This window comes from Diaphorina citri, unplaced genomic scaffold (assembly GCF_000475195.1).
Source record: "Diaphorina citri unplaced genomic scaffold, Diaci psyllid genome assembly version 1.1 scaffold2277, whole genome shotgun sequence".
NCBI lineage: Eukaryota > Metazoa > Arthropoda > Insecta > Hemiptera > Psyllidae > Diaphorina > Diaphorina citri.
In genome coordinates, this window is record NW_007379702.1 from 27,735 (window position 1) to 39,800 (window position 12,066).

The window sequence follows — 12,066 nt, forward strand, 5'->3', positions numbered from 1 at the left end:
AAAAATGTTTCCCGTTCAACAAAATTTCCTTTGTAAAAACCGCCTTCGGTCGGGTTTCGTTCTGCTCAGCATTTTGTGGATCAACACGTCCACACTACAGGCAACAATGTTGCTCAACATGTTGATCAACACGTCCACACTACAGGCAACAATGTTGCTCAACATGTTGATCAACACGTCCACACTACAGGCAACAATGTTGCTCAACATGTTGATCAACACGTCCACACTACAGGCAACAATGTTGCTCAACATGTTGATCAACACGTCCACACTACAGGCAACAATGTTGCTCAACATGTTGATCAACACGTCCACACTACAGGCAACAATGTTGCTCAACATGTTGATCAACACGTCCACACTACAGGCAACAATGTTGCTCAACATGTTGATCAACACGTCCACACTACAGGCAACAATGTTGCTCAACATGTTGATCAACACGTCCACACTACAGGCAACAATGTTGCTCAACATGTTGATCAACACATTCAACACCAGTGGGGACGCACCTTAAGAGAAAATAACCAAGCTGAATCTCTTTATGCGAGAAAATGGATATAGTGCAAACCTGGATATAAGAGAAAACGATAGCAATACTTTCTCATGACCAAGTTCCCTATACGTAAAGGCGAAGTGAAAATGGTGGTCCCCTCGATTCTCCTATATCCAAGTTCGACTGTACAAGTTATAATTAAATTCACAAATGTATAGATTCACACGAGGTGTATATATATATATACTTATAATTATTTCACATGCTCCTCTATGCCTGTCCGTTGGCCCTACGCTGTAGATAGTAGCGTGCCGTGTCCACATACACATTCCCCTCCAAGTCGATTATGTTTCCGTCATCATCATGAAAGTAAGTCTCAGGCGGCTGCGTGTCATTTGCATGTGGATAGACAGTACGCCGCGGGCAAAACACCTCCGGAGGTCCCTCGTCATCCCAGTCACCCTCCTTGAGGACGTTGGACGCGTACAGACCAACCACATTTCCGGCAGGGTCGTAGTTACAGACGACAATGTAGACGGCGGTACCGTTGTACACGTAGCGCGAAATACCGAAGCCCAGGTAGCGTGAATCCCGCCACACCAGTTGCGTAAAGTGACCTGTGCAATACAAACAGAGTCGTATTTTATTAATAATTGGTTTTGATGCCACGGATGTTTTCCCCATCCGTGGCACAAGCTCTGCTTATACGGATGGGTATACCATTTATATATTTATATACCAATACAAACAGAGTCGTATTTTATTAATTGGTTTTGATGCCACGGATGTTTTCCCCATCCGTGGCACAAGCTCTGCTTATACGGATGGGTATACCATTTATATATTTATATACCATTTATTTTGTCAGTATGTTCTGAGTGTTTTATTGAAAAATAATAAATGGAAATTTTATAAATTAAAATCAAATTGGTAGCGCTCCGCTCCGCCAAGTCAAGAAAGTTTGACAGCGCTACTAGAGATATTACACAGAGAAAGTTTATCAACATCTGTGGTACTTTCGCCAATCGGAGATACTTCAACACCCTGGCTGTCACAGCATATTCCATGGTGTTTACCCGCAGAAACCCATCTATGAAAACATCTCCCTTAACATGAGAGACAGACTCTTTAATTCTTGGAATGTTTTCATTAAAAAATGACAAAATATCACTCAGAGGCCCTCTTTCAGATAACTATTGAAAATACATGAGTGACCCGCGGCAGCAAGTGTGGTAGCGCAATTACGCCCAAAGAGTAAAAATGTCCCTCTGTGCTGATTCTGTACGCACAGAGGGGCATAATGTAATACCACTTATCTAATATAAATCCTGATGCATAGAGCTAGACCTTTTGCATGCTACTCATATAAGATTTTAGACTATAACTTGTTTTACATTTGTACTTACCAATACAAAATCTAGACGTGTCCGTATTGATGGTATCTGGATTTCCGTAATCATTGTAAGTTGATATTTCACTGTACCAACTATCGACCGCATCTTCCACCACTTTCACTGGATCTTTGATTAAGTGATCATCGGAAGCGGTTTTGAACAGGTTCTCCCCCAGTTTAGTCCCAGTCGAATGTTTCATTTCTTGCATCCCATACTTAGCTACCCTTTCCGCCAAATGGTCTGCGTATGCCTGAGCCACTTTGTCAAGCTGAATCGACAAATCAGTAAAGGTTATAGGTATAAGTTGCTAAATCAGTAAAGGTTATATGTATGTATTAATGTATAAGTTGCTAAAAAGAAAAAAAAAATCTGGTGTGAACATCACACGACTTTCCTAATTCTATTGAATTATGCTCAACTTGAGTGTTCTTGTTTTTATACCCTAACTTTTACAATCTCTCTAACCGTTTAGTCGGTATGGCTGAAAACCGCCAAAAAACGGTTGATTAGTAAAGGTTATATGTATGTATAAGTTGCTAAAAAGAAAAAAAAAAAAAAATCTGGTGTGAACATCACACGACTTTCCTAATTCTATTGAATTATGCTCAATTTGAGTGTTCTTGTTTTTATACCCTAACTTTTGCAATCTCTCTAACCGTTTAGTCGGTATGGCTGAAAACCGCCAAAAAACGGTTGATAACCGTCAAGAAGCGGTCAAAATGCCGCCAACCGCAGCTTCTATCTTAACCGAACGTTTTTAGTTGCATCCTTGACACATTTGTGAACTACAAATACAAAATTTCAAGTCTCTAGCTCATACCGTTCCCGAGGAATTGTTAAATTACACCGAAAACCGCCAAAAAGCGGTAAAATGCTGCCAACCGTTGCACCGATCTTAACCATTCTTGTTACATTTGACATCTTCATATCAAATTTCAAGTCTCTGGCTCTTACCGTTCTCGAGATATTTTGTTTACAGGCAGACAGAAGGACAGACAGACACACGGACCAATGGCTGAAACTTTGGATTTAGGCTCTAGGGACCTCAAAACGTGTTTCTGCATATATCTTGTACTCTTTTTGGTCTTGTTCTACTGATTGGTGGTTTTATATTGTGGTGTTACTTACCCGGTCATCATATGCCATTTCACATCCGTAGTGTAAAGCTCGGTATTCGTCATGCAACTCAAGAGCCCTCTCCCGTGCTTCATTCGTTTTCTGGTAAAAATCTCCGTCAAGTATATATCCTCCATCCCTCTTTAGAAGTTCTCTGTTGATCCTCTTTATCTCGGGATCGTTCCCTTTGAATTGGAGAGGTCCTGAGACCTCTCTTCTTCTCCTTCTTCTTTTTCTTCCTCTTCTTCTCCTTCTTCTTTTTCTTCCTCTTCTGCTCCTCCTCCTCCTCTTCTTCTTCTTCTTTTTCTTCCTCTTCTTCTCCTTCTTCTTTTTCTTCCTCTTCTTCTCCTTCTTCTTTTTCTTCTTCTTCATCTTCTTCTCCTCCTCCTCCTCCTCTTCTTCTCCTTCTTCTTTTTCTTCTTCTTCTCCCCCTAATTCTCCACCTTTTCCTTTTCCCCCTCCTTCGTAGATTATTCAATATAGCAGGAGGATAAATCTCTCTACAAAGGTTACGACATGTCACCAACATACCTACTAATATAAATGTACGTTGTACGAACATGTGTATGGGTGTGTTTGTGTATGAGGGAGAGAGAGAGAGAGAGGGAGAGAGGGAGAGAGAGGGAGAGAGGGAGGGAGAGAGAGAGAGGGAGGGAGGTCTAGTAATTCACACAAATTATGTGTCACTTTCTTTTGAAGAATAAAGGTGCCTCAGTTCTTCAGTACATATTATATACCCACTTATTTGTTTCAACACAATATGGATATAGGCTGCTACTTTTTAATTATACATATTGAAAGGTTGAACAGCGGGGTAATCAATTCGGACTTACTAATAGCAGAAGACTTTCTTGTTAAAGAATCCTCTCCCGTGCTTCATTCGTTTTCTGGTAAAAATCTCCGTCAAGTAAATATCCTCCATCCCTCTTTAGAAGTTCTCTGTTGATCCTCTTTATCTCGGGATCGTTCCCTTTGAATTGGAGAGGTCCTGAGACCTCTCTCTCGATAGCGCGTCCAGTATCAGTTTGTTGTTGTTTTTCAAGTTTTTTTTTTGCTATATGACGAGCGGCACTCATTTTTAATATTTCAGGCATATCAATAGCATCTATGTCAGCAGGAATGAAAACATCACCCACCCACCGACCGGCTTCTGGGGTTGCGGGAGCATCATTAGTAGGCTTCCTCTTCTTGCCGGATGCTTTGTTATTTGACCGCCGACCAGCATTTGATGAACCTCGATTAAAGCTTGGCTTGCCTTTGGGTGGTGCGCTTGTCTTAGCTTTGACTGGGAATGATTCATGTTCCTTAAACAATTGTTTCAACGAGTCGACGGTTAGGCCGGAGTCAGATTTTGAATCAGAGCTACCTGATGGTGAGCTTGGCTTGCCTTTGGGTGGTGCGCTTGTCTTAGCTTTGATTGGGAATGATTCATGTTCCTTAAACAATTGTTTCAACGAGTCGACGGTTAGGCCGGAGTCAGATTTTGAATCAGAGCTACCTGATGGTGTGCCAAAGCTATTTGTAGATGGTGTGCCAAAGCTATTTGTAGATGGTGGGCTAAAGCTATTTGTAGATGGTGCGCTTGTCTTAGCTTTGATTGGGAATGATTCATGTTCCTTAAACAATTGTTTCAACTTGTCGACGGTTAGGCCGGAGTCAGATTTTGAATCAGAGCTACCTGATGGTGTGCCAAAGCTATTTGTAGATGGTGTGCCAAAGCTATTTGTAGATGGTGGGCTAAAGCTATTTGTAGATGGTGCGCTTGTCTTGGCTTTGATTGGGAATGATTCATGTTCCTTAAACAATTGTTTCAACTTGTCGACGGTTCGCTTGTCTTGGCTTTGATTGGGAATGATTCATGTTCCTTAAACAATTGTTTCAACTTGTCGACGGTTAGGCCGGAGTCAGATTTTGAATCAGAGCTACCTGATGGTGTGCCAAAGCTATTTGTAGATGGTGCGCTTGTCTTAGCTTTGATTGGGAATGATTCATGTTCCTTAAACAATTGTTTCAACTTGTCGACGGTTAGGCCGGAGTCAGATTTTGAATCAGAGCTACCTGATGGTGTGCCAAAGCTATTTGTAGATGGTGGGCCAAAGCTATTTGTAGATGGTGGGCCAAAGCTATTTGTAGATGGTCGGCCAAAGCTATTTGTAGATGGTGGGCCAAAGCTATTTGACCGCGAGCCAGCATTTGGTGAACTGTTATAGTTGGATAGTGGGTCTCGATTAAAGCTTGGATTAGCGTTGAGTAGGGATGCAGGGGGTAGGGATGGTGTCTTTGGATTGAATTTGGATAACAATTCTTCAAACGGTCCTGGTGTGGCTGCCGTGTTAGATGTGATCTGTACAGTTCGAAATAGGACATGATTAAAATTATTATCAATCAATGGAAGGAAACGCCAAAGGAGTGGCCGTGGCCACCTACTGGAGATACAAGATCTGACAATATGGTGATCCGGACACGGAAAAGAACTAAGTAAGTGGAAGGAAGGAAAGGAACTTTAAATGGTGTTAAGCATATTTAAATGCTTGTCACAAATTGTGGCTGCCGTGTTAGATGGCCGAGAAGTGATCTGTACAGTTCGAAATAGGACATGATTAAAATTATTATCAATCAATGGAAGGAAACGCCGAAGGAGTGGCCGTGGCCACCTACTGGAGACACAAGATCTGACAATATGGCGATCCGGACACGGAAAAGAACTAAGTAAGTGGAAGGAAGGAAAGGAACTTTAAATGGTGTTAAGCATATTTAAATGCTTGTCACAAATATCGTTCCCCGCTTATTACACCTGTCTACAAGTCAGGGCCATATCTAGGATTTTATCAAGGGGGGGGTGCTCCTAATTTTCGGAACCTGGCCTAATGTAAAGGAGAAAAATCGAGCTCGAGAGGAGGGGAGGGGAGGGTGGGCTCCCTCGGCCACTCCTAAATAAGGCCCTGTCTGCAGTCTACAAGTCTACACCATGGTCGACAGTCTACACTAGAACCCATATATATAAAGTAAGAACAGCCACACACTATCAGCTAGACCTGACAGGTACACCTGATCAGGTCCGCCTGTGTGTTCTCATCAGGTAGACCTGACAGTGAGTGGCTGGCTCAAGTCTGTAAAATTAAAGGATATTGGTTTCATCGTGTGGACTTAGGTGACCGCGCGGGCTACCGTTAAGCCATCTTAGAAGTTAAATATCTCGGGAGCACACGATTAGGCTCATTGAAACATCAAATTTCCAATATACCCGGCCCAGCTCTGAGACTTTTTCCAAGCGACGTGACGAGGCAATTGTACAATTCCAAAGTAATGTCGAACCTGTCTAAGTGGGAAACCTGGATAACTGGGGAAAAAAATCGTGGCCCCTTCATTTTTTACTAAAAAACCTGTTTAAATGGGAAAATTGAGCCTCTGTAAGTGGGAAAGGTTGTCATTTTGATTGTACAATTCCAAAGTAATGTCGAACCTGTCTAAGTGGGAAACCTGGATAACTGGGGAAAAAAAAAATCGTGGCCCCTTCATTTTTTACTAAAAAACCTGTTTAAATGGGAAAATTGAGCCTCTGTAAGTGGGAAAGGTTGCCATTTTCCTAGGTCCGGAGCCTTCAGCGGACCTCTGTAAGTGGGAATTTGTAGGAAAGCATAGCATATACCTCTTCCTCCAAACCATTGTTCACATTTACCTCTATGAGTGGATGACAGCTCTCTTTCTGGATGGCCAAGATTTGACGAACGAGCTGGACACGGAAACTAAAGTAAGTAAGTGGGAATAAAAAAATGGCAACCTCTCTAAGTGGGACACTTTTTAACTGGGAAACCTGGATAAGTGGGAAAAAATTGTCGGTCCCTTGGATTCCCACTTAGACAGGTTCGACTGTACTTACATAATAATCGATTTGTACAAATCAAAAGTACTTACATTACTTACAATAGGAATATTTTGTTTCCCCATACATTTTCTTTATTTGACTAACCCAATTGTATGTTTCATCATATCTGTTTGTCTCTATTTGTTCTAATTTTAGTAGGCACAATTTGGGTAACCTAGAGTCTGACATGGTTTTCACTCTCATCCACCATCTCAGACTGGCTTTTAGGACTGCACTTGTAAGTTTTACGATTCCTGTTTCAAGACGCAAGTAGTGGTTTGGTGTTGTGTTGTAGAGGCAAAGGATCATTTTTATAAATTTGGTTTGTGTTTTCTCTATTTCTTCACAGTAATTTAGGGCCCAAACTTCTGCCGCATACAATAATGTCACTTTTACTATTGTTTCATTTTTTTGTAGCTTTTTTTTTCTTTTATGTACTCTTCTAAATCTTTTTCTGTTCCTTTTCTCTTCCATGTTCTGTACTTTTTCCTTGTCCGGTATTTGCTTGTTTTACAATTTATATTGAACCATGTAACTTTTTTTATGTTTTTTGTGATTGACTTAGAAATCATGTTGTTTCTTGATGCTGCTTTAAATATGCATTTCTTTAACACTTCACTCATAACTCTTATTTTCTCTTCATTGCTCATATTTTCCAGAGAATATTCTGTGACTAACTAGGCTGGCGGTCTCAATCTTTGCGCGGTTGATAAAAAAAAAGTAAAAATTGTGACAAACTATTTTTACCGTCGTTTGTGGCGGTTGTCTGCCCAGGCCTGACCAATCCCACCCAGCTGTGCCTGTCCCTGGTGATCCATATGATGATTGACCCTGTAATAGGACGAAGGAAAATTTGAACTCAAACTCAAAATATACAGTTTTCAATGCAGTGTTTTTTTAAAGGGATTTTCATCCCTTTTCTTTGATTTTTCGGGATAAAAAGGGATTGAGGGATTTTTGAACATTCATCTCTAAGTGGGACACTTTTTAACTGGGAAACCTGGATAAGTGGGAAAAAATTGTCGGTCCCTTGGATTCCCACTTAGACAGGTTCGACTGTACTTACATAATAATCGATTTGTACAAATCAAAAGTACTTACATTACTTACAATAGGAATATTTTGTTTCTTCATCATTTCCTCTAGCTCTCTACTAGTCATCGTCAAATCATTGGTAAGAGAGCCTAGGTCAGAATTTGTGGATCCAAATTGAGGACGGTTTGACTGAAAAGAAAACAGTAAAGATTCACGTGGGCGTAGGAAACGGGGGGGGGGGAAGGTGTTCATACAAAATTGGACTTTTCCCCCTCAGGGGCGAGCGCAGGGACCACTACACCATGGGAGCTGACTTTTAAAGACAGGGGCTTTTCAATGCAGTGTTTTTAAAGGGATTTTCATTCCTTTTCTTTGATTTTTCGGGATAAAAAGGGATTGAGGGATTTTTGAACATTTTAAGGGATTTTAAGCAATTTTAAGGGATTTCTGAAGAAAATGTTCAAAAAATTTGGCTGTGGCGCTATTCATTCAACTTTTTTTCTTGTTAAGTGTTAATACAGGTAGGAAAATCCTACCTCCTATTTCGGTAAATTTTAGAATTTCCGGGTTTTTTTGGGCTTTGTCTGGGATTTTTTGTGATAGTCCCGTAAGAACACTGGTCTCAATCTTTGCGCGGCTGATGAAAAAAAAAAGTAAAAATTGTGACAAACTATTTTTACCGTCGTTTGTGGCGGTTGTCTGCTCAGGATTCCCCAGTTCCTTACTTTGTGCCCAGCTGTGCCTGTCCCTGGTGATCCATATGATGATTGACCCTGTAATAGGACGAAGGAAAATTTGAACTCAAACTCAAAATATAGAATATAGGTACAGCGTGTTATTACAAATTTGAACTGACGATTGCCCTTCCTAAAGTTTAACCCTTTCAGCCCGAATTATTTTAGGAGGAATCTTTAAAATTTTCTGATCAGGCATTACCTATTATTTGGGCTATAAATAAGATAAGACCCCTACAAAATTTCATGTCCTCCTAGGACTACTGAACAAAAATTGATCTGGAGATGAAACCATATCCTTAATTTCCATAATTATTTTATGTCTTTGGTTACTATTATTTTGCTGCAATTTCAAATCTTAATATTAAGTACCTATATTAGATATCTTTTTAACACCACTAAGGTTAGGTTCATTTTAGATTGAAACCATATCCTTAATTTCCATAATTATTTTATGTCTTTGGTTACTATTATTTTGCTGCAATTTCAAATCTTAATATTAAGTACCTATATTAGATATCTTTTTAACACCACTAAGGTTAATAGGTTCATTTTAGATATTATTTTATTTCTTTCTTCTTCTTTTCTTTTCTAACTGACTTTGTACAATTGTATTCATTGAAATGTTGTATTTTTAATGTTATATGTTATATTATGTACAATAAAAATAAATTGAATTGAATTAACGAGCTTCGGAAACATTATATTTGAAAAGTGAAAAAAGTGAAAACTTCGGACACATTCTACCCCCCAGTGAGTGGCTGACTCAAGTCTGTAAAATTAAAGGATATTGGTTTCATCGTGTGGACTTAGGTGACCGGGCTACCGTTAAGCCATCTTAGAAGTTAAATATCTCGGGAACCGTATGAGCACAAACGATAATAATTGCTACGGCACAAACCAGCACAAACAATTAGGCTCATGAAAAATCAAATTTCCAATATGCCCGGCCCAGCTCTGAGACTTTTTTCAAGCGACGTGACGAGGCGATTGTACAATTCCAAAGTAATGTCGAACCTGTCTAAGTGGGAAACCTGGATATCTGGGAAAAAAATCGTGGCCCCTTCATTTTTTACTAAAAAACCTGTTTAAATGGGAAAATTGAGCCTCTATAAGTGGGAATGACTTTTTCTAGATACTCGTTCCGGAGCCTCTGTAAGTGGGAAAGGTTGCCATTTTCCTAGGTCCGGAGCCTTCAGCGGACCTCTGTAAGTGGGAATTTGTAGGAAAGCATAGTTTAATGTTTAATGTTTTATTTTCTTTATTTGACAATAACAAGTAAATACAAATACAAGAGGATCCTTCCTAACTACAATGCTACAGTGAGCACCAAAGTTGTGACATAATAACACAAAGAAACTGCATTTACATTTACATAATCGATTTGTACAAGTCAAAAGTACTTAGGTACAATAGTATCTCTATCTTGTATATTTTGTTTCTTCATCATGTCCTCTAGGTCAGTGTTTCCCAACCTGGGCGATATCGCCCCCTTGGGGGCGATGGAGATTTTCACGGGGGCGATGAAGCCTTAGGGGGCGATATGGGGAATCCCGAGCAAAGCTCCCTCGCAGGCAACACATTAATGTGTTTGTGCGCATACGTTTCTGCGCATTTCTTTCTGCTCCTCCGCAAGCGTGCTTGCATACTGGCACTACCTAGCGGACGAAAAAAACAACTGCGTAAAGTTTGACGTCACATATCTTTGAACGCTTTCATTAGAACGGAAAATAAAATTTGAATTTTCGACCTTTTACAGTTATTTTTTTGGAGTTTTGATCTTGGATTTGGATTTTTCCCAACTTTTTACATATAGGAATCGACCATTTATTTATCGGAGATAGGAACTTGGTGCAAACCGTGTGAAGATCCTACCAACCAACTGTACCTAATACCAAGTACCAATGTGCTACAAAAGCTATAGCATAAAACTATACACGCTACTATATCGAACAACCCTCCCCCACCATGCTCTGTATGAAGAGTAGGTACCTTTGCAAGAGCGGAGAGCTCCTTGCTTTTGATTCTTTGGATCAGTCTGGATTAAGAAATCAAAGTGTATACAAGTGCCGATATAGTTCGCTAAGTCGTGGTGTCATTGGTAGGATCTGGGACGGGAGTATCCATTTTGTAAAGTTCAAAATAAACATTCTAGATAGGTAACTTTAGCTTCTAATTCCAATTTCATTTAAACTGTCTTTTCAATATTGTTAATAATTAAAGTTAATTGCTCTCATTCTTATATTGTGTAATTTCTGTGTTTGCCTTTTATTTACTACCCGTGTTAGTGTTTTGTTTGCTTTATTTATTATGTCCTCTCTACTCGAAGAGGGAGAGCTCGAGGACGGCCACCGCGCCCCGACATATTTATAATTTTTACCCATTTGCAGTTGCTCCATTAAGAAAGTAGTTCGGATGCGTGAGAAGAAAGAAAGGTAGGAGAAACCAGTTAAAATTAAGCCCAAAATTCCGAGGACCTTTGCAGATTGTCGAAGTACTTGAACATGATCGTTACTTACTTAAAGCATTAAATTCAAATCGTACGTACAAATAATAGTTCGCTTAGTCGTGGTGTCATTGGTAGGATCTGGGACGGGAGTATCCATTGTGTAAAGTTCAAAATAAACATTCTAGATAGGTAACTTTAGCTTCTAATTCCAATTTCATTTAAACTGTCTTTTCAATATTGTTAATAATTAAAGTTAATTGCTCTCATTCTTATATTGTGTAATTTCTGTGTTTGCCTTTTATTTACTACCCGTGTTAGTGTTTTGTTTGCTTTATTTATTATGTCCTCTCTACTCGAAGAGGGAGAGCTCGAGGACGGCCACCGCGCCCCGACATCAGAAGTGGGATACGAATCACAACCTCAACCGCCATACAGTCCGCAACCGCCATCGCGAGCGTCCTACTACAGCTACGGACCTGAGGACGGAAGATACAGGAATATCAGAACCGAAGAGTTCAACACGCAGGAAAGGAGTCTCGGACACTCTTCATCCAATGTTTTAGGTGACAACACCTTATAATTTTTACCCATTTGCAGTTGCTCCATTAAGAAAGTAGTTCGGATGCGTGAGAAGAAAGAAAGGTAGGATGAGAGAAGAGTGGGAGAGGAGAAAGTTTCGAGATGTGGGAAGTAGGGAAGAGAAGGAATGTAAGATTAGCCTGGATAGAGCCGTGATAGAATCACTATGGAGTGGCCATAGTGTGTAGCCATAGAGTCGCCATCAAGTCTTTGAAGGAAATTTTAGTTTTGTATTCAGTTACAGTTTTTTGTGAGATCCAAAGTTAGAGAAGAGGGTGATATAGCAAGGGGGATCTCATAGAAGGTGTAATTAGTACATAACAAGCTGGGTCCGTCCCTCCGGGAATTTTTTAGCCCGTAGTTTATTCGATCGTGGTTAAAGAATACCTATGTAC

At 40.1% G+C, this 12,066-nt stretch overlaps 1 protein-coding gene and 1 long non-coding RNA gene across 11 annotated transcripts in view; both read right to left on the minus strand.

The window, feature by feature from the left end:
• Positions 1–542: 542 nt before the first annotated feature.
• The window catches only part of LOC103518622 (secreted protein PRY1-like), a 17,099-nt gene continuing 5,575 nt past the window's right edge, over positions 543–12,066 (minus strand). The window contains exons 2-11 of one of the 10 annotated variants that reach the window (XM_017447881.1): positions 8,590–8,682; positions 7,976–8,098; positions 5,551–5,584; positions 5,161–5,328; positions 4,870–4,956; positions 4,397–4,801; positions 4,005–4,264; positions 3,022–3,219; positions 1,906–2,161; positions 543–1,116 (exon numbers count right to left, since the gene is read on the minus strand). In XM_017447881.1, the coding sequence (XP_017303370.1) occupies positions 770–1,116; positions 1,906–2,161; positions 3,022–3,219; positions 4,005–4,264; positions 4,397–4,801; positions 4,870–4,956; positions 5,161–5,328; positions 5,551–5,584; positions 7,976–8,098; positions 8,590–8,682 (1,971 nt within the window). In that variant the 3' untranslated portion in view covers positions 543–769. Of the gene's footprint in view, positions 1,117–1,905; positions 2,162–3,021; positions 3,220–3,899; positions 4,376–4,396; positions 4,802–4,869; positions 5,354–5,550; positions 5,585–7,975; positions 8,099–8,589; positions 8,683–12,066 lie in introns of all 10 variants that reach the window. The other 9 variants (XM_017447878.1, XM_017447874.1, XM_026830368.1 and 6 more) reach the window with 9 other exon arrangements.
• Positions 11,351–12,066, minus strand: part of LOC113471309 — a 5,141-nt gene continuing 4,425 nt past the window's right edge. The window contains exon 2 of the long non-coding RNA XR_003394057.1: positions 11,351–11,665. This is a non-coding gene — a long non-coding RNA (uncharacterized LOC113471309). The remainder of the gene's footprint in view (positions 11,666–12,066) is intronic.